The 20,994-nt window shown below is 43.0% G+C and overlaps 3 protein-coding genes across 10 annotated transcripts in view; 1 reads left to right on the plus strand and 2 right to left on the minus strand.

The window, feature by feature from the left end:
* Positions 1-20,994, plus strand: part of caska (calcium/calmodulin-dependent serine protein kinase a) — a 182,220-nt gene that overhangs the window by 95,043 nt on the left and 66,183 nt on the right. For all 7 annotated transcript variants that reach the window (XM_078262669.1, XM_078262670.1, XM_078262672.1 and 4 more), the window contains exons 6-7: positions 16,495-16,597; positions 19,408-19,583. In XM_078262669.1, the coding sequence (XP_078118795.1) occupies positions 16,495-16,597; positions 19,408-19,583 (279 nt within the window). The remainder of the gene's footprint in view (positions 1-16,494; positions 16,598-19,407; positions 19,584-20,994) is intronic.
* gpr82 (G protein-coupled receptor 82) lies at positions 1,046-5,289 on the minus strand. 2 transcript variants are annotated; one of them, XM_078262677.1, is made up of 4 exons: positions 5,075-5,289; positions 3,742-4,571; positions 1,754-1,894; positions 1,046-1,629 (listed from the first exon to the last, which is right to left on the minus strand). In XM_078262677.1, the coding sequence occupies exons 2-4, from the start codon at positions 4,564-4,566 to the stop codon at positions 1,381-1,383; spliced, it is 1,215 nt and encodes a 404-aa protein (XP_078118803.1). In that variant the 5' UTR covers positions 4,567-4,571; positions 5,075-5,289; the 3' UTR covers positions 1,046-1,380. The 2 variants fall into 2 exon arrangements, with proteins under 2 accessions (XP_078118803.1, XP_078118802.1); XM_078262676.1 differs by having other exon boundaries at positions 3,742-4,590.
* gpr34b (G protein-coupled receptor 34b) lies at positions 7,378-12,754 on the minus strand. Its single transcript, XM_078262678.1, has 3 exons — positions 12,631-12,754; positions 10,962-11,560; positions 7,378-10,314 (listed from the first exon to the last, which is right to left on the minus strand). Exons 2-3 carry the CDS (start codon positions 11,534-11,536, stop codon positions 9,732-9,734), a joined length of 1,158 nt encoding a protein of 385 aa, XP_078118804.1. The 5' UTR covers positions 11,537-11,560; positions 12,631-12,754; the 3' UTR covers positions 7,378-9,731.

The raw sequence follows: 20,994 nt of genomic DNA on the forward strand, positions 1-20,994 counted from the left end.
TGTAAACCCTGCCACACTGGATTTGTTTTCGGAATCTGCTCTGCCATTTCTTTAAAGATAATAAACAAAAACACAGATCAGTGTCACTTCTGCAATCCTCTTACATTCATATCCCCCAAATTATGTGTTGCAATGTGCATCATATGGATGGGTATGCGCTGCATACGGTTAACTGTGCAAGGGTCAACATCTACAACACAGCCTTGATGATGCATTGCTTGCTGACATATTATAAGACAATGTCATTTGTCAACACATTTAAATAATTTAAGAAAACAATGTGGGAGAGGGGTCAGTGCACAGTCTGCACGTGAACTGCAGCGTCTCCGGCAACGCAGAGCTGCCTGTGGACGCCTGTCTGTAAATAATGCCGGGAAAAAACTATCGGCAAACACAGCAGCCATAAAAACGCAAATATCGGCCCGATATATCGGTCTATCGCTACTTTCGAACTGCAAGTTGAGTTTCAAAGCCTTTCCAGTAGGGCTGGATCGGAATATTCACATATTTGTTCGATAGGTAGGCATTTGTTTTTCAATTTTGGGATTCGAATATTAAAAAAATAAAATTATTATAAAAAACAAAACGTGCATGCAGGCTGAAATTGACTCTGGGATTTTGTCGGGATTAAGCTGCTTGCTAAATGTCTGCTACAAGCAAGCAGTCAGATGTTTGTAGAGGTCTGTATTTTTATACTGTAGCAGCCTGGTGTTGTTTCAGGCGATTTAATAAAGGTAAAGATAGTAACGTTAGGGCCGCGCATAATGCCAACACGTTAGGGTTCATGTGTCATGACCGTGTCATGTGACTCTTATGTAGATACCTTCAAGTAAAGTGTTACCCAAAAAAGTTGTATATACCATAAAGGTAAAAAAACGAAACACAAGAACTGAACTACCGTGGAGTTTGTGTAACAACCGGTCTCTCGCTTCCTCTCTTTCCTTTCTGTTTTTTTTTTCTTTTTTTCTGTGAAATAAAGCTGCCTTCAGGTGCGGTTGGAAATGTTGTTTTCCCCCTGCCGCTGCCGGCGTTCGGTACAGCCCTACCTTCCAGATGGTTCTCTCCACAAGACTCAAGTTGTTTGCATGGACTGTCAATGTGAGCCGAGTACGGCCGGAGTACGTCCAGTCTCAAATACCACTTGAGCATTAAAAACATTACAAATATCTCTTTTAAAAGTACATTAAAGGTGCTCTAAGCGATGTCACGCGTTTTTTAGGCTACAACATTTTTTTGTCACATACAGCAAACATCTCCTCACTATCCGCGAGCTGCCTGTCCCCTGAACACACTGTAAAAAAACTCAGTCTCTGTAGACAGCCCAGGCGCCACAAACGGCAACAAAAACAACCTGCACCACCAAACATAACAAAATATGTGTTACAAAACACTTCCTTGGCTTAAACCCGCCGTAGCGGTGGCCACATTCCCAGCCACCAACTGTGCAGCCTTCTGATTGCCACTTCCTGTAACCGAACACATCTGCGTCTCACGTCTGCTTTCAGGGTTGTTCTGTTTGCACCTTAAAAGTCTGATGGTTTGAAGGCGGAAGGTCTTGTCCAACAGGAAGTACATCAAAGGGTCTGTTGAACCTCTCAGTGCAGCCAGAAGCAGCAGGCAGTTCTTCAGCTAGAGGAAGAGGAACAGAAACCTGTTGTCATACAGTTCGCTCCTTTAGCTGTGCAATCTGCTACAAATAGGTATAGGTAGTAAAGAATAATAATCTCTTTGCTTTAAGGTGATATTTAGTCACCTCGACGAAGGTGGAGAGTGGATGACAGTGGTTGCAGATGTTGGGGCCGGGTGAATACTTCAGCTGATGTTGGTAATGAGCCAGATAAATGAAGATGGGTTTGAAGATGTGGTATGGCAGCAGACAAACTGAAAGAACAATCTGAGAGGAGATGGCTCTTATTATGAGAAGCAGAGAGAAGTGTGCACGATAGTCTGTTTTTAGTGCTGCCTTTTTAAATTCAACTCAATGTTCAGTTTGTTCAATTAATTAATGTTGGAAATTATTTCCTTTCATTTGTTTTAAATCCATCAAGCAATTTGTTGTATTTCAGTAAAATACCAAAAGCAGCAAAAACTGAAAACACATTAATATCTATCGTAAATAATATCGTTATTACAATATTCAACGTACATACACATAGCAACTACAGATGACTCAAAATGACTACTAAGAGGCACAAAAGGACTCCAGACACGCAAAACAACACAAAAATGTGATGCAAAACAATCACAGAGATGCAAAACTACTACAAAGAGACCAGGGCTGAAACTAACGAAATTATGAAAAATGTGGATCAGTGTTTCCCAAAAAGCCGAAGATGACGTCTCAAACGTCTTGTTTTGTCCACAACTCAAAGATATTCAGTTTACGGTCGCAGAGGAGAGAAGAAACTAGAACATATTCACATTTAACAAGCTGACATCGGACGTTTTTGAAGAAACAACTCACACAGATCAATCGATTATCGAAATAGTTGGCGATTCATTTAATATTGGCAGCTCTTAAAGGACAAATCCGACGCGAAATGAACCCAGGGGTTAATAACATGTGTACCAGGTCGACCGTTCTCTGAGATTTGTTTTCATGCTAATCGAATGTGACCAGTTTTAGCCCAAACCGCTAATTAGCTTATAACGCTAGCCGTCGGGGCGGAGGCTAAAGTAAAAAGAAATCTCTATTTCTACACCACTAACAAGGCTCAAAATATCACCACACTTCCACGGCGGCATCATGAGGGTCCCTACATGTAAACAGAAGCATTGAGACTTTGTAAGTGTACAGACAGTTCATTAAAAAGATAGATTGTAAAGACAGTACCGTTCACGTATACAGGCGGGCGCCATCTTGGGGAAACAGTCACGACCAGTCGCACGACGAACGCCGTGCTTGAGCGATGTTACTGGTTACTGGTTGCACATTGGTCACATTGGATTAGCATGAAAACATCTCAGAACGGTCGACTCGGTACACGTGTTATTAACCCCTGGGTTCATTTTGCGCCGGAATTGTCGTTTAATTGGTTTTATGTTATGGATTTATGTTTGACCCAAGAGATTGGAATTAGTTATTACAAATGCAATAAAACCACCTTAAAGTAGGGCTGGGCAATATATCGCTATGACAGTGACATCGATATATAAGGGTAGATATCGTCTTACATTTTGAATATCGTAATATTATCATAATAATGTTTTAAAGGCTTCATTTAGGGCTGGGTATCGTTCAAAAAAATCGATACCGGTTCCTAAACGACACAACACAAATCTTATCATTTATTTTTCAGCTCCTACTACGTGAGTCCCGTCTCTGCGTAACGTAGAGTTTTCCCGGCGTGTCTCTTCAACGCGCAACGTTAGACAGCCAATCGCAGACATTATTAGATATTGGTAGAAGCATGCTGCGTGCTGATTGGCTCGCTGACACTGATGAGATTAGCTCCTTAGGTTTTGAAATTGATAATTGAATGACGAGGCGTTTTTCGATACTCGATAATAGTATTGGGTTCGGTACCCGGTCCTTGCTGCATTACAGTGACTGTACTTACCAGACTTACTAGCTGTTTTCATATTTGCCTTTACCCACTAAGTCGTTGTATCCACATTATTGGTGATTATTAATAGTCAACCCTACAACATCGCCGCAATATCGACATCGATGTATATGGTTAAAAATATCGTGATATTTCATTTATTTCCATATCGCCCAGCTCTATAACCCATAGTCACCTGGATGACGGCGATGTTTCGGAACACCCTTCCCAGCAGGCATTGGGAGGTGGGGACACTTGTGCTGCGACGTGAGCGCTGGATATGCCTCAACACCATCATGTAGGACAGCAGCACCAGCAGGTAAAACACGAAGAACAGGGTTATAACGGGTACGGCGACAGTCGCGGACCATATGCCCCCTATCTCCACCGCAGGGTTGTAGCACACCTCGGCACATCCGCCCTTAGCAGCAGCCTCGCCGCTCACAGCTTCGTTCACCGAGTAGTAAACCGTCACAGGCACGATGCCGCCGACCGCCACCGCCCACACCGCAGCACAAACCCTGCTGGCGAAGGAAGTCCGCTTGAGACAGTCGAAGAAGCCGCGCGGCAGCAGCGTGGCACAGCCGCTCGGCCGCGACGCATGCGTGTGCTGGATGAGCGCTGCGAAGCGGCTAAGGGCCACCCACATGAGGATCATGATGCTGATGTAGATGTTGATGTGGAGCACAGGGGTGACGCCGTGCAGCACCAGCTGACACAGGACACCGCTCTGCGTCCAGACAGAGCCACGGGCGTAGTAGGCGGCGAGGAAGGGCGCGGTGAGGGACAGCATCAGGTTGGAGATGCTCAGGTGGGACAGGTAGATGTGGATGGGGGAGGTTGCGGAGATGCACCGCAGGAACACCCACAAAGACAGCACGTTGCCCGGGAGAGCGGTGAGGAAGAGGAGGGTGTAGACGGATGGGAGGAAGAAGAGCGTGGCAGAGGTGGGGCAGAGTGGAGGAACAGAGGAGGAGTGCGACGCGTTATCCAGTGGAAAGGTGTACGTTGTATACTCCATTTGATCTGTGGCAACACAAAGGTGCTAGATAAGAGAGAGAGAAAGAAACACATCTGCTAAGGCTACATTTACATTGCTATGTTTTGGTTTAAAAAGGAATATCTTCTGCTACGTTTCCCCCTCTCATTCCCCCTGCTCTGGCATGCTCTCCCTCATTCCCCTGCTCTGGCGTCTCTCATCCTCTGCTCGGTCTCCTCCTGCTCTGGTGTTCCCCCCTCTCATTCCTCCTGCTCTGGCGTTCCCCCCTCTCATTCATTTAAATACGCCTTCAGGAAGACAGGAACTTCAGAGAGTTGGAACAGCACAATAACACATGGTGTTTAAACTGCACTGCCTGCTAAATTCTCTCCTGAATTGAGTGTTCAGTAAATTAAAATTCTGTGCAAGTCATCGAAATCTCCCATTCCTTCCTCACGTATGTGAAATGAGTTGTGCTGCGCCTGAGTCTTTCTTTAACAGTATCGATATCCGCATCCCACACAGATCGGTCGGTGTTAAACGTACATACCTTTGACTGGAGCTCTGTCGAGATCATCCAACAATAGCGGCACTCCTTCAAGTGAAATATTCCCAGAGGAAGGCAGAAACAGACGGTGTCCACCGGCTCAATTTTTTGTCACCTGCTTCTGATGAAACTAGAAGTTCATATTTCACAGCTGGTTTCTCGTTTGTGGCTGTGTTGGTGTCACATGGGCTGTCTTTGTTTCCTCTTATGTGTTGAGGAAAGCCATGTAGTGTACCGCTTGAGAATAGAAACTCACGTACTAAAGCAATTGAAGACTGCTATTCTAGCAGGCTTTTAGTTAGTCGAGGGCGTTTTATGGATTTGATATGGATGGTTTTGTTTTCTATTTGTACTTAAATGTTCTTGTATTTTAATTTGTCGTATTGTATTACGTTTTGTTGTGAAGCACTTTGCAATTTTTATCTGTGAAAGGTGCTAAACAACTAAACTTAACTTCACTTAATACTTCTTGAGAACAGAAACTGAAGACGTGGTTTTTGTGGTTGTGCATTTCATTACGTGCATGACAACAGCAGTCCACTGCATCATTTTATTATTATGAGGGCAGTTAAGTAAAATATAAATATAATGCATATCATTTTTTAGCAGTGTGATTGAACTGTATTTTTTGAGGAACTATAGGGCACTTAACATCTACAACAGGTCTACAAAATGAGTTTTATAAGAAAGTCTTCATAGGGAAACCAAAACCAAAAGTATAGAATGATACCATTCATAATGAAACAAATTATGTAGCCTAATTCATTACAACCTAACATTTCCGTGTAATATAACACAACTATTTACTATCATTACATCCATGACTACATCTACAGACTATTTCCAATCTATATTACATTACACGGACTCACGTACCGCTTTAATGTTTCCGGATGTTTGATATCAGGACGATGATATTTCTGATACCGTGGCAGCAGAAATTCTGCCATGGCGGACCGCCACTACACAATCAACACAGAGGAAACATTATATATATATATATATATATATAATATATATATATATATACATATATATATATATATATATATATACATATATATATATATTAAATCATTACGAGTACAAATGAGACCAGCATGGAACTTATACTGCAGCCAATCAGCTTTTGTGTTATTGGCTCTTACGGACGGTGTTTCCGGACTCTGATGGGTTTGTTTTGCTTGGTTTTTGTTTGTTTTTCATGTCGTGATATAGGTCTTAAATTTCATTCATAATGGTCTTAAAAAGGTCTTAAAAAGTCCTAAATTTGACTTGGTCAGGGTACCCGCAGGGTCTTAAAAGTCTTAAAAATGTCTTATTATAATTTCGAAAAATAAGGCCTTAAAAGTCTTTTCCTTCACAAAGGTCTAACATTCGTCTTGTTCTTTCATAAGATTAAATAACTCCATTGTTTTGTCACAAAGCATGTTTGTATTGAGTACTACAATAACATGTTGTATTAAGTTCAAGTACTTGGTACTATTTTTGGTACTTGGTTATTTTTATAGCCTACAATCCTTCCATCTGATGTTCCATTATGTTCTACATACTTTTGCCAGTATGTTCATGAAGTTGGTATTACATTTCATTCTAAATGGTCTTAAAAAGTCTTACATTTGTCTTGGTGAAACCTGCAGAAACCCTGGTATATGTATGGACCAGCCATTGTTTATCTGCTTGGTGAAATACTTCGACTGTATGTGTTTGATTGTGTGAAATGGTCTGGGATTGAATTCCAGTCCTTCAACCCTCTGACAGACCAGGCTGACTGACTAAAAGAACCAGATAGCAAAAGATCAACCAACAAGTTCTCGGTCTCTCTCTCTCCCCCTTTAGTCTCACCCACACAGAAGTGACATCCAGAGATCTGCTGACATTTCTTCACACTGTTTGTATTTGTTCGGCCTTGGGGTGGCGCTGTTGTTTCAGTTCTAGCTGAGAGGCAAAGAGAGTTGGGTGTGTTGTCTAGAGCTTCTCTCTTTCCTTTCTTCACACTGTAGAATCTATTTTTGACTGACACATTGAACTATGACTGATCTTACGCTTTGAAAACTAGTAAAAACAGTATAAAGTCTAGACACACTTTGTTTTTTCACATATAAAAAAAGATATTTACAAAGAGTGGTGTTCTCTCAGTGAAGCCCGATGCTTTCATCTCAGTAAAAGGTCCTCTGGGTCCTCTGTGAGCTTGTGATCATCATAATTTCTCCTGAAAGTTCAGGTTTTGATGTACTGTACAGTAGTCCGCATTTTCTTTCTTTCAAATTTGCCTGATTGAAAAATGGCACACTGATTGTCTGGAGGGTCATACAGCGGTCCTTTTGTTTTTATTTCAGCAGTACTTTCTTTGTACAGTATAATGCTGCTGAGTGTGTAGTTCTTACAGACTCGTATAGTACTTGTACTACTACTATAATACTTTTTAAAACGTTTTTTTCCCCCAAAAATGAAAATAACATGAATCCAACATATTATTAGCAAAGATCAATCTGCATATTTAAGAAAGACAACAACAAACTCAACAACATTCATTATACACTTACTGGCCTGTAAAGTAGCCGCTATGGGAGCCATCCACAGATACAGGTAAGCTTGTGGATTCACTGTGCCTTCCACATGTATGTTTGACATTAAAACATGATGATAAAGGAATAATGTAAACAGAAGCTTTGTAGTATTGTAGGGCACCATAAAAAAGGTATGTGTAAAGGCTTTAAGCCGCCCACATGTTAATGTAGGCCAAGTTCATTATGCAACTCAATTACAAAAAGTCTCACCACCACTTTGGGTCCAGAGACTGAAATATCTCAACAACTATTTGATGGATGGTCATGACCATAGGCGGTCTGGCAATCTGGCAGTTCTGGCCAATGCCAGACGGGCCGATACACTCATTTAAAAAAGATTTAAAAAATGCGGCAACACTGGCGTTTTACACTAGTTCGACAAAAATATGCAAGACTGTACGGCTGCAGCCTGGAGCCTCCCATCTGCTGCCGCCTGGCTTCTCCTTTTCAAAATAAAAGCTTGCGTGTGGTCTGCTATGCCTTCATACTTGTGTGTTTTGGGTGTTTAAGTATGTAATAATATGTTTTAAATATGCAAGCATTTCCATTCTATTCTAAGATAGTTTATTTGAAGGCTTTATGAATTGCTCCAGTGCGTGTATTATTTCATTATGAAAGCCTGTAAGTGCGCCTCATGCTGCTGGTGCCTCTAACGTGAGCCTGGTTTTAGCAGTTATAAAGAAAATAATGTTCCCGTCTGAAACTGGGCCGGGAAAGGGACAGAAGTGCCAAAGCCAAATTGTTGTCCCAGTCCGCCCCTGGATATGACATTTGGTGCAGATAAACGTAGTGCCCAGAGAGTGGCTTAGGTGATCTTTTGAATTTTCCTGTTTTTTTCCGCCACCAAAACACACAGGTTGCTGTTATCCACCAGCTCTAATCTCACCGTGAGATCAATAGAGGGTTTGTTGCTTAAGATCAAGGGAAATGGTAAGCAGTGTGACACAAATGACACAGTGTACAAGTTCATGTAACTAACATAAATATTGTTGCTGCATATATTTGCTCAGACAGGACAATCAACAGGATGTTTAAACCTGACACGTTCCATGTAGATTAGGACTGCAGCTAAGGATTATTTTCATTATGGATTTATCTGTTGATCATTTTCTCGATTAGTTGTTTGGTCTATAAAATATCAGGGAACGTTTCCCCAAAGCCCAAGATGACGTCCTCAAATGTCTCGTTTAGTCCACAACTCAAAGATCTTCAGTTGACTGTCAGAGAGGAGAGAAGAAACTAGAACATGTTCACATTTAACAAGCTGAAAAACAGAGAATTATTTACTTTTTCAAAGACACAATGACCAATTAATCGATTATCAAAATAGTTGTCGATTAATTTAATAGTTGACAACGATTAATTTTTGCAGCTCTACTGTAGATAAAGATATATTATGGAGACAGTAACATTTATGTTACTTCTGTAACATTAGTTCCTGCATTGTACGCCGTAGTGGCAATGTGAAATACATGTACATGTTGAGGAGAGCGGCACTTTCTTTGCTGCTGCCGCTGGTTGCTGTCATGATAGCCTCGCATTGCCAGACCTTCCTCCCCAGCGCTGCTGAGGAGGGTCTTGGGCCGCGCTGAGCGCCGGACACAGTGATGTTTTGGTGGAACATGTGTACGTTCAACAGTAGTTTTAGTTGGGCGCCTGGGTAGCTCACTTGGTAGCCCATATACAGAGTCTCAGTCCTTGACGAAGCGGGTTCGGTTCCGACCTGCACCTCTCTCCTTTCATGTCTAAGCTGTCCCATCGAATAAAGGCCTAAAAAAAGTGCCAAAAAAAATCTTTAAGTAGTTGAAGTCGTGCAACAGAGAACTCAGATTGGACAGATAGTCTAGCTGGCTGTCTGGATTTACCCTGCAGAGATCTAAGGAGCAGTTAACCATAGTCCTCACAAATCCACCGGAGGTTAGAACGGCAACACAGAGAAAAGGAAGGGGACGGACATCCGGCCTAAATGAGGGACGTTCGGCAGAATTTCTGGCGGCAACAGAGCAACCCCAGAAGTGAAACGTTGCCGATGTGGACTACTGTCCTGTTGACTTTTGGAAAAGATGGAGGCTCCATGTCTCAGAGTAGCTTTACATTATAGCCTGGCTGAATTCAGTATCCGTCCTCTCCTTCAAATGGCTGGTAAAGCTGACGTTTGCCTGTCCTCTGTCCGTCCTGCTGGTCTTACCGTCCTGCTCTGCGGTGGAGCTGCTCCCGCTCCCTCCAGCCATATCGTGCGCACAGAACACGTTGCCCACCAAGCGCAGCACCTCCTTCCTCACCGAGGAGGACAACAGGAAGAACATGACCGGATCCAGGCAGCTGTTGAGGGCTGAAAGCAGCAAAGCCACCTCGTTGGCTTTGTTGGCGACGTCCTGCCAGAAACACGACGTGTCTGTGATCTGCGTTATGATGTAGAACACCCTGACCATGTGATAGGGGACGAAGCACACGGTGAAGAGGAAGAGGATGAAGAAAGACTTCCTGGAAGTTCGGGCATAGCGGGATGCGTTGGGCAGGTTGGGCTTCTCCTGTGACGTCCTCATAAGCTTGAGGGCGATCTTTCCGTAAGACGCCATCAGAGAGACGAAGACGAGCCAGAAGAAGACCAGCACGGAGATGTTGATGTAGGCTTTCCACTTTGCATCATGGAGCCGCTTGTAGTGGAAACACCTGGAAACAGCAAACATATGTCAGCTCAAACTGACTAATGCAGTATGCTATTCCGTATATATGTCATAATGTTGGAATTTTATCTTAAACGTGGCCAATACGTCGAATAATGAGAAACATATTTCAGAGAAATCCTCGTGAGCTAAAACGTTCAGATTTCCAACTGTTTCAACAGTTTTTTTCTTCTCTCAGGTCGGTGTCACGTAACACCGAGCCGGTCTTTGATTGGTCATCTGCTCCAGCCAGGCAGGAACTACTGGAGTAATTAAAAAAAAATAATTAAGCTACTGCGGTGTTCAGATTGTTGCATGTGGCTACATGCTAACGGCAGTAAAATATGTAATCTTGGCTGCCAATGTTTCTCCCCAATCCCCAAAAGTATCCACAATCCCGGGTCACATTACTCCGTAACAATTCCGTTGACTTAGGATTTCAACTATAAATATCAGTGGAAAATCTTAAAGATTAGTCGAATAGTTGCAGCTCTAATCTGGGTACAAAAAGTATCGAATGCAGGTATCACTTGACTGGAGGAGTTTCGATGCTACTTGGTACAGCGTTATTTCGGTCAATACATAAAAGGAATATAGTTCCAATACCCAGCCCCAATAAATGCATCCAAGAGTTTGATTCTAGGTATCACCAACCTGTTCTGCTGTGCTGGATTCTTTGACATCAGGAATGCCAAAATCACAGCGAAGGCCACAATCCAGATGACGGCGCAGAGCACGGTGCTCCACTTTATGGACCGCAGTCTGTGCTGCCCCCGCACGCCGCGATGGATCTTCATGTAGCGATCCACACTGATCAGCCCCAGCAGCGTGACACTGATGTACATGTTCATGTAGAAGAGGTTGCCCACGATTTTACACAGCGTGGGACCCATCGTCCAGACGTTTCCGCGGCTGTGGTAGAGTATCCTGAACGGCAGACAGACCACCAGCAGCAGGTCCGCGAAAGCTACGTTTATGAGAAACACCCGCACGGAGTTCTTCTTACAGTCCACGCAGAAGAAAACCCACAGAGCCACCAGGTTCCCAACGAGACCCAGGACGAAGATTACAGTGTAGAACACCGCCAGCAGGCTCCGCAGCGAGCCGTTATCCACACAGGTATGGTTGGTCGCGGTGAAGTTCAGCTCGCTGCTCTCTGTGAGACAAAGGGAGCTGTTGGGAGTCTGGAAGGTGGTTGTGGCATACGGGGTGGAGATGTGTTTTGTCATGGTGTTTTTTTGAGATCCTCAGTCCTGCAAAATGGGAAGAAAGGAACATGGGAGGAACTTTGGATGAACAGTTTAATGAGTTGTTTGCTTCACGTGCAGGTTTGCGTTGTCCAGCTGTATGAATTTGCTCCAAATTAGCATTAATGATTATGTCAAAATCAGCCCTCAGAGTGAAAGCTCAAAGCTGAAACAGAGCAGTGGTCCCATCTGAACGTACCCAAACATTGTTCACTTGATCTGTAGATTTAACGCTGCGTCAGCTGGGATTATGATCGAACATTGTTTGGTTCATAGGAAGATTGATGGGTGGCTAACCCTGCATGTTTATGCATGCAGATGCTCTGTGGTTAACGCTCGGAAACACGTCCGTTTATCAGTGTTTTAAGCCCCCATTGTCTCCTTCCAGGCAGCGCTGCCTTGAAGGCACTAGGATTAGGCAATGGTTAGGGTTAGGTGCCTTGAAGTCGATTAGGCGATGGTTATGGTTACAGGTGTGTTCGGATCCCAGTGATCTCCCCGCGCGTCCGACGACTACGTAGTTGAATGGAGACCAAAGGTGTGCACGGGCCGCCGCATGTCACTCAGTCCCTCCCCTACAGTATGTCATTGAGCCCAATAAATGAAAAGCGGTGGTTAGTGTTAGGTGCCTTGAAGTCAACAGTCACAGCGCTGCCTGGAAGGAGACGTTGGGGGCTTAAAACACCATCGAGCAGCACGTCCTGTCCACTGTATTTTTCTGTAGATTGATTAACCAGTTGGTCGTCTATTCCCTGCAGCTCTTAATCGACAGTGAAAATAATCTTTAGTTGCAGCCCTAATTGTTGTAACTCTCTACGAGTTAAGAGGTCTTAACTTTCTGTGAAATCATCTATGAATAATGTGAAAGGACGAGTTTACAGAAGCACAAACCTTGAGTTCTCAGATGTTTTTTTGTGTGGAACAACCACGAGTGTCAGTTCCTATCAAAAGATCAGTAACTGAAAAAGCATTAAAAGGAAAATGGCTTGCTTTGCTCACAGCATGTAGCACTTATCCTGCAGCCAGTTTTAGAGATGCTGCTTATACTTCAAAGTGGAACTTGTCAAAGTACTCACCAAGTCATTGAAGTCCATTAACGGATGTTTGCTCTTGTTTCTTCTTGCACACAATCTCTGTTGGAGTATCACTTCTCGCAGTCCTTTTCTTTCCATCAGAGTCACTCACAGTCACCCCCCCCCCCCCCCCCGCCCCCCGAGTTTAATCCGTAGGATAAACTATCCAAAATATGCGACCCTGTGTTTTCAACTTTCTGCAGCTGTCTATCTCTCTGTCTCCAAATATTATCCAAGTCCAAATATGAGCATAACTGCGAAGAGTCTTCCTTTTGTTTCCTCCCCCCAGCAGAGAAATGCTGAAGTGCAGAATGTGGTGATGTTGTAAAGAGAGAACTTCAACCCCTTCCCTTCTACTGTGCAGAAATGTGGGCTGAGATAGAAAAAGAAGGGCAGGGCTTATTTCAGACCTTCTGATTACACACATGAGGCCGAGCAGTGGATTCACAGAGCATGCTCCACTTGTATAAACACAATCTGCTTTCCACTTTGGGCTCTGATTATAATATGGAGGTATCCGCTGAGTGTAGCCAACTGTGAAAGAAAAAGGCTCCCAAAATACCAGTGTATGCCCTCACAGTAATTAAAGCAAGGCCAGGTTTAAACTGCCACCCAGGAGACTATGGGTCGATGGGAGGTAAATGTGTAGGCTGAGGGTCTGGGGAATCAAACACTTGCTCTCGAATGTTAATCATCGTATTATAAAATAATGTGTGTGTGAGACGCAAAATCGAGATTTACACGAGTTAAACTTCAGAGAAATGAAAGTTTAAAAATGTTATTTACTATACTGTACTATACTTTCAGTCTTCTCTCTCTGCAGGAGTACAGTACTACTACTTTTCTCTACGTTTGTGGCACCTTTTGATGCTTTTGTTGACATTTTTGATGCTTTTAATGACTTTTTTGACACTTATTGACTTTTTTGACACTTTTATTGACATTTTTGACACTTGTGTTGACATTTTTGATGCTTTTATTGACATTTTTTATGCTTTTGTTGACTTTTTTGACACTTTTATTGACATTTTTGACACTTGTGTTGACATTTTTGAAGCTTTTGTTGACGCTTTATAAGAGGTTTCTGGCGCTTTTTTGTGCTTTTGTGATGTTTTTTTGTCATTTTTTTACTTTTTCTTTCGGCATATTTGGTGCTTTTTTGTAGTTTTTTTTTTTTTTTACATTTTTGGTGCGTTTTTTTGGACAAATTTGAAACATTTTTCAAAGTTTCCGATGCTTATCGCAACATTTATTAAGCTTATTCCTGCATTTTTGACTTTGACTGGTTTTTGTTTTTGACATTTTGGATGCCTTTTGGACATTTTTTCCGTTATTTTTTGGCACTTTCTCTGTATCCACATACTTTCCTTTCGACCACTTCACATGTCTGTAAAACATTAGGATAACTGTGTACTGTTACATTAATTAATTGTGATTGACCGTCAGTTTTTACCAACATGGACAAGAAGTCCCTAACCCCTGAAAGCTCAGCGTAGCTTCGATGCTATATATGCTATGCTAGGCGGCATGAGTGTCTGTTTTTAGGTCGTTAGTAGCTTTTTGCGACATTGTTGACTTTTTCCGGACTTGTTTTGGACCTTTCGGACGATTTTGATGCTTTTTGCAACGTTTTTGACTCCTTTTTTAATGTTTTGGTGCTTTTTTGACACGGTGTTTGACGCTTTGGACAAGAAGTCCCTAGTCTCGCTTTGCCAGACCATCCACATGCTGCGGAGCGGAGGAGGGTCTGGCTACTCCACACAGCATTCTGGGACGGGAGAAAAACGTGTTCTGGTTTATCGGCATTCCTTTAAACCAATCACAATCGTCTTGGTCGTGCGAGAGAGAACTCCGATTGGACAGATAGCCTAGCTAGCTGTCTGGATTTACCCTGCAGAGATCTGAGGAGCAACTTCAACTTTATTTGTGTCCCCGAAGGGCGATCAGGTGTGCAGCAAGTATAAACACATACAAGAGATATAAATACACACAAGTTCTACACACAGTCCAGAGTGGGGTGGGGTGGAGGTGTTCTCCTCATGTTTGCGTGGGTTTCCTCCGGGTGCTCCGGTTTCCCCCACTATCAAAAAACATGTGCTTGGGAGCCAGACCCTGGCCTAAAATCCACAATCAAAATGTCACGTTAATTTATTGTATTGCAATGTAATGTAAACAGTGACTGTCCTTCCTTTGCCGTACCTGAAGTTGCTGCATTCTGGCTGCTGTCTGTAGATTCCTTCATGCTCAGCTCGTATTCTTCCAGATGTTCCATACCAGATGTTTTTTTTTAAGATTATTTTTGGGCTTTTCCGCCTTTAAGTTTTGACAGGACAGCTAGGTGAGAAGGGAGCGAGAGGGGGAAGACATGCAGGGAATTTGTCACAGGTCGGATTTGAACCCTGGACCTCTGCGTCGAGGCATAAACCTCTCAGTATACGTGTGCCTGCTCTACCACTGAGCCAACCCGGCCACCATACGCAAATGTTGTAACAGCGGTGATGTTGTGTATTGTTTAGGGTCCTCGCCACCACCAGACTAATCAGCATTGCAGATTGAACATGTAGCTGGACTTGAATGGCCTTCTTTTGACTGAAAGTACTGCCAAACAACACTTTTTCTGCTCACCAGTTCCATTTCCACTTCCTCTCAGCCTGCTGCATTGAACGGTCTGTCTGTGTGTGTGAGTGTGTGAGATGTAATCTGTCACATAACACACTCAGATTTTTCATGCTGATTAATCGCAGAGCTGAAAGAATAAACACTTGGGGATTCAGGTCAGTGGTGGAAAACAGAGCAGCTAAGGAGATTCCCCACTCAGGAATATAAAAGCAGATTCTTCAAAGAGGAGGAAGGCAGTAAGTGAGGATCGGATTTGGGTGCTGTTGGTGAGTGTCGCGGTAAAAAACCATCTCAGAGCACCTGGAGTGCTTTATCTCCTCCACTGCCGGGGCAACTGCCTCTCTACCCCCCTCTGAAGGGAATTAGGCTATTAAAAACCACACACAGCATGCCACACACACACACACACACACACACACAGTCTAGTGGCTCTGGTCTAGACCTTTGACCATGTAAACTGACTACACAGCCAACCTTTGAAAAACCTCATAACACACACACACACACACACACACATCCTCAACACATAGTCAACAGACGAGAATATATAACCAACCAAAGAATAAAGAAAGAAAAGTAAAAAGGTAGCCAAGAGTTCAAAGATGAGTCCTCCCCTGACCCATATTCATGAGGGAAATGGCTGCAGGTATAAAGGAGCAGTTAACCAGAGTCCTCATAAATCCTACGGAGTTTAAAATGCCAACACAAAGGAAGAGGAAGGTGACGGACATCTGGCGAAAAGACACGCATCCGGCGGAATATCCTGCGGCACCGGAGCAATCCCAGAAGTGGAACGTCGTGGATGTAGACTAAGAAGTCCCTAACCCTTTGTGTGTGTGTTTTAAGTCTTTGCAATGAGGAATAAATGCATTTTTATAAAAAGTAATTGGATTGGGTTGTCTGTTTTCCAATGATGTATATAATGAATGACATTGCCACATTTTAACATCACAAAAATCAAATTGCAAGTTGATTAATTTCTCCTCGAGCTGTTTATTATTTCTGTAGGAAATGATCTTGGTTAGAAACACAACTTGAGAAATTGACTGAATTGTGTGTAGTATCTTGTGCTTAAGATACTACATCCCTCTCCTGTGATCCTGTGTGTGAGGTCGTGCTGGGTGACAATTTGGGGGTTTGGGCGTGTCTTGCACATGTGATTTTTGTTATTTATAGTAGGGTGTCGCTCTTTAATTAGGAAAGAAATGAGAGCATTAAATCATGTGTCTGTGTCCTCTTGGTTCTCAGCCTCACTGCGTGCTGCTGGCGTCCAAAGAGAACTCGGCTCCGGTGAAGTTGGGCGGCTTTGGAGTCGCCATCCAGCTCGGGGAGTCGGGACTGGTGGCCGGAGGTACAGCAAACACAACCGTACATACTCAGATCCATCCCAATCAAAAGAAGGTCGTTTTTCCCGTTAGGGAACTGTATTTGTGGTACAAAGGCACATTCAGACACAACATACAATATATTCAATAAGCGTACCCGAGACTTAATAAACACTTACAAATACTAAACAAATGTGTTCATCTTTCAAACAGGATGAAACCATTTGTGGAGATATTTGGATGGGATTCATTTTATAGGGGGACGTGGGGTATAAAATGTTCACTGTTCTTCTCAATAATAGAACCATCGTTCCAGACAGCTTTTCGTCCATCGAGATATTATCGGTAATAGACGTGGATGTTTAAAGAGCCTCCTGGGGGGAGTGCAGAGGCAGAAATGTGAGGCAAATATACTGTGTGGAGTGAATTTGAGTCAAAAATCATATATGAAACAAACATATAATTCAGTGTGACTTCCACTTCCCGATTATATCTTTATTTTTGATGTCCATCACGAATAAAAGGCCCATAAATCCAACTAGAAATCAGAGAACCTGCCTAAAAATCATCACATATTTTAAGTTTTCTTCAGTATCAAAGTAATTACATTACATTTAGCTGACGCTTTCATCCAAAGCGACTTACAATTGCTATATATGTCAGAGGTAACATGCCTCTGGAGCAACTAGGGGTTAAGTGTCTTGCTCAGGGACACATTGGTTGATGTATCGCAGTGAGAATCAAACCCAGGTCTCCCACACCAAAGGCATGTGTCATATCCACTGCGCCATCACCACCCCCATCCGGGTGCAGTGATAGTTGTCTGTACATCGGTGGGTACGCTGCAGACAGGAACCTTTAAAATCTTAATTTCTGCATTGTTTTGATGGCACTATTTTGCCCTGATGTGAACAAATATAAGCAAAAAATAAATGCCAGGCACTATAGACGTAATTTACAGCGGGATGGGGGGGTTACAACCCCCCCAATAATCAAAATTTGCCAGTGCAACCCCTGCATAAAAACTATTAGAATTTCCTTTCCATAAATAAGACCTTTGCACCTTAACGTTATGCAGAAAAGGCCCAAATTGTTGCTGAAAAAATTCACAAGAACACAGAAAATGTCCCAGTCTTTTGTGTTCAAAATGTTTAATTTTGCTCAAAAGTGGAGATCTCAACCGCCCCAAAGTTGAACCCAAAGTTTACGCCCTTACAAAAGAGAAGAGCAGATGACCTGCAGCTGATTTCACACTGAGCTGATTCAAAGATAAATAAAGCAGGACAGGCAGCTCTTCACGTGGTAGAAAAAACTCAGACATACACTTTAAAATACAAAGACGTCGCTCCGCTACTGACTGAGAATGTCATATTGTTTATCTCACAAACGTTGTTACGACATATGACGTTTTGTCCTGTTTAGTGGTAGCTATCAAGTGTTTAAAGCTGCCTGTCCCTTTACACCTGGGGGGTCAAACTCAGTTTATTATGCATTAACATTTATAGTTTATTGACATGCTTTTATTTCATCGAAAAAGTCGAACATCTTGTACTGTATTATTGTATGTCTCACATGGTCTTCTCACTTGCAGCTCGGTCGACATAAAGCCCCAAAAAAGTAACTTAGCCTCAAAACCTTCAGAAAAAGTGGCAAAAACGTAGAAAAAAAACCCGACAAAACCTCCAGAAAAAGCGAACAGACTGTTGAAAAAAGCAACAAAAACTAGGTGGGCCAAAATGTATTATGAACCTAAATTGATATGCTAGCCGGATCAAAATCTGCGAGGGGCCGGATTTGGTCCGCGGGCCTTAAGTTTGACACAACGTTCCAACATTTGGGAGGACCCATCGTGCCGGGTTTGTATCGCACTCGGAAAGTGGAAGCTGGTGTTATCTTTCACGGGTCCAGATGTGGTGATGACAAATCTCACAGTAACAGATACTGTAGCCCCCGCACCCCCCGCTGTTAGAACAACTCCAAAAAAACGTCCAATAAAGCAACAAAAACCTCCAAGAAAGTTGTGTTTATTGGTGGGGTTTCAACCCCCCTATTCCCCCCGTAAATGACACCGATGGTCAGAACACAGAGTAACATACTCCAATCCCAGGTGGGACTAAGTAACGGCTCACACGCAAGTTCTTGCACATCATCAAGACTCAGGTAAAAGGTGTATGGGAACAAAAGCAAAAAACTAATTGAAGACAGTAGCAGCTTTGTGACTTACTGTGACCTGTGCGATATGCCATCCCATAATCATCTGTACAGTATAGTCATCTGTATATATATTCTCCCCACATATAAATACAAGTGTTTATAGTGTACATATTACCGTTAATACTTTTTTTAATTAATTCTATTTCCTGTTTTATTCTTTCTTTGTGTATTTTTCTATCCTATTTAATATTTAATGTTTTGGTTTTTTGTTGTGCTGCATTGAGCTGCAGTGACAAGTGAATTTCCCCATTGTGGGATTAATAAAGTCTTGTCTTATCTGATCTTATCTTAAATGTCCAGAACAGTAAAACCAACAGAGCAACATTGGAGTTCTAAACTCTGTAAAGGACGGCAGCAAAAGTCCACTTCACATTGCACATTAAAAACCAGAAACCAAAGTTTCAAGAAGTAGGAAACCCACACAAGGTTAGTTTCCTCTTTTGTGTAACAGTGCAAAACAAAAAAGTAGGAAACAAATAGGGAAAGTCTCAAAGTGCACATCAAAACACTTCCTTTTTTTGTGTAGTTTAGAGACAATAAAAATGTAAAAGAACAAAGAAGTTGTATTAAGCCCTGACTTCATAAGCGATGCACCCACACCGCTGTGTGTTTGTCTCCCCAGGTCGGGTAGGAACTCCCCACTTCATGGCCCCGGAGGTGGTGAAGAGAGAGCCGTATGGTAAACCTGTGGACGTGTGGGGCTGCGGAGTCATCCTCTTCATTCTCCTCTCAGGCTGCCTGCCTTTCTACGGCACCAAGGAGCGGCTGTTCGAAGCCATCTGCAGGGGCAAATACAAGGTCGGGAGGCCATTTAAAGAAATGTGTGGTTTCATACATCCATTCAACACAGACAGGGTTTCCTCAGGGTCTAAAAGTGCTCATATTATGCTCATTTCCAGGTTCATAATTGTATTTAGAGGTCGTACCAGAGTAGGTTCACATGGTTTAATTTCCAAAAACACCTGTGTGTTGAGCTCTCTGTTTTAGCTACAGAGTGAGACATCTCACTTCTGTTCCATCTTTGTTGGGAGTCGCACATGCTCAGTAGCTAGGTAAGGACTACTAGCCAGTCAGAAGCAGAGTATGAGGGCGTGCCCTGACAGTAGCTAGGTAAGGACTACTAGCCAGTCAGAAGCAGAGTATGAGGGCGTGCCCTGACAGTACCTAGGTAAGGACTACTAGCCAGTCAGAAGCAGAGTATGAGGGCGTGCCCTGACAGTACCTAGGTAAGGACTACTAGCCAGTCAGAAGCAGAGTATGAGGGCGTGTCCTGACAGTACCTAGGTAAGGACTACTAGCCAGTCAGAAGCAGAGTATGAGGGCGTGCCCTGACAGTAGCTAGGTAAGGACTACTAGCCAGTCAGGAGCAGAGTATGAGGGCCCTGACAGTACCTAGGTAAGGACTACTAGCCAGTCAGAAGCAGAGTATGAGGGCGTGCCCTGACAGTACCTAGGTAAGGACTACTAGCCAGTCAGAAGCAGAGTATGAGGACGTGTCCTGACAGTACCTAGGTAAGGAGTACTAGCCAGTCAGAAGCAGAGTATGAGGGAGTGCCATGCTAGCAGCTAGGCGAGCATTATAACGTGTGTTCCAAAGTGACCACGTGTGTCTCTGAAGTAAAGGCTGGACTACAATAGAGCTGTTTGGAGCAGTTTGTGAACAGTGTTTTCTAACACAAAAAAGATAGATCTATATAACACAATAAAGGAAAGGAAAAAATTAAAAAAACACAATATGAGCACTTTAAATTCACTTAAGTATTGTGTTCTAGGTCTTAAATCATTTTAAACAGGTCTTAAGTTTCCTACGTCCATGTGACGCCTCTAATGCTCATTGAAATGTTTTTATTGTTTTATTCCGTGGTGTTCTTTCTTTCACTAGTCCTAATATAATGTGCTGTGTATGTACGGATCAATATTACTCTGTCGCTTTTATTCAATTTGAATACATTTATTTACTTTGTAAGGACTATTGTGACTCAGCATTTCGTTGTACTTTTATGTCGTGATATAGGTCTTATATTTCATTCATAAAGGTCTTAAAAAGTCTTAAATTTGACTTGGTAAACCTGCAGAAACCCCTGGGTGCCTCCCTAGGGAGGTGTTCCAGGCACGTCCAGCTGGGAGGAGGCCTCGGGGGAGACCCAGGACTAGGTGGAGGGATTATATCTCCAACCTGGCCTGGGAACGCCTCGGGATCCCCCAGTCG

This window comes from Sander vitreus, chromosome 11 (assembly GCF_031162955.1).
Source record: "Sander vitreus isolate 19-12246 chromosome 11, sanVit1, whole genome shotgun sequence".
Lineage (NCBI taxonomy): Eukaryota > Metazoa > Chordata > Actinopteri > Perciformes > Percidae > Sander > Sander vitreus.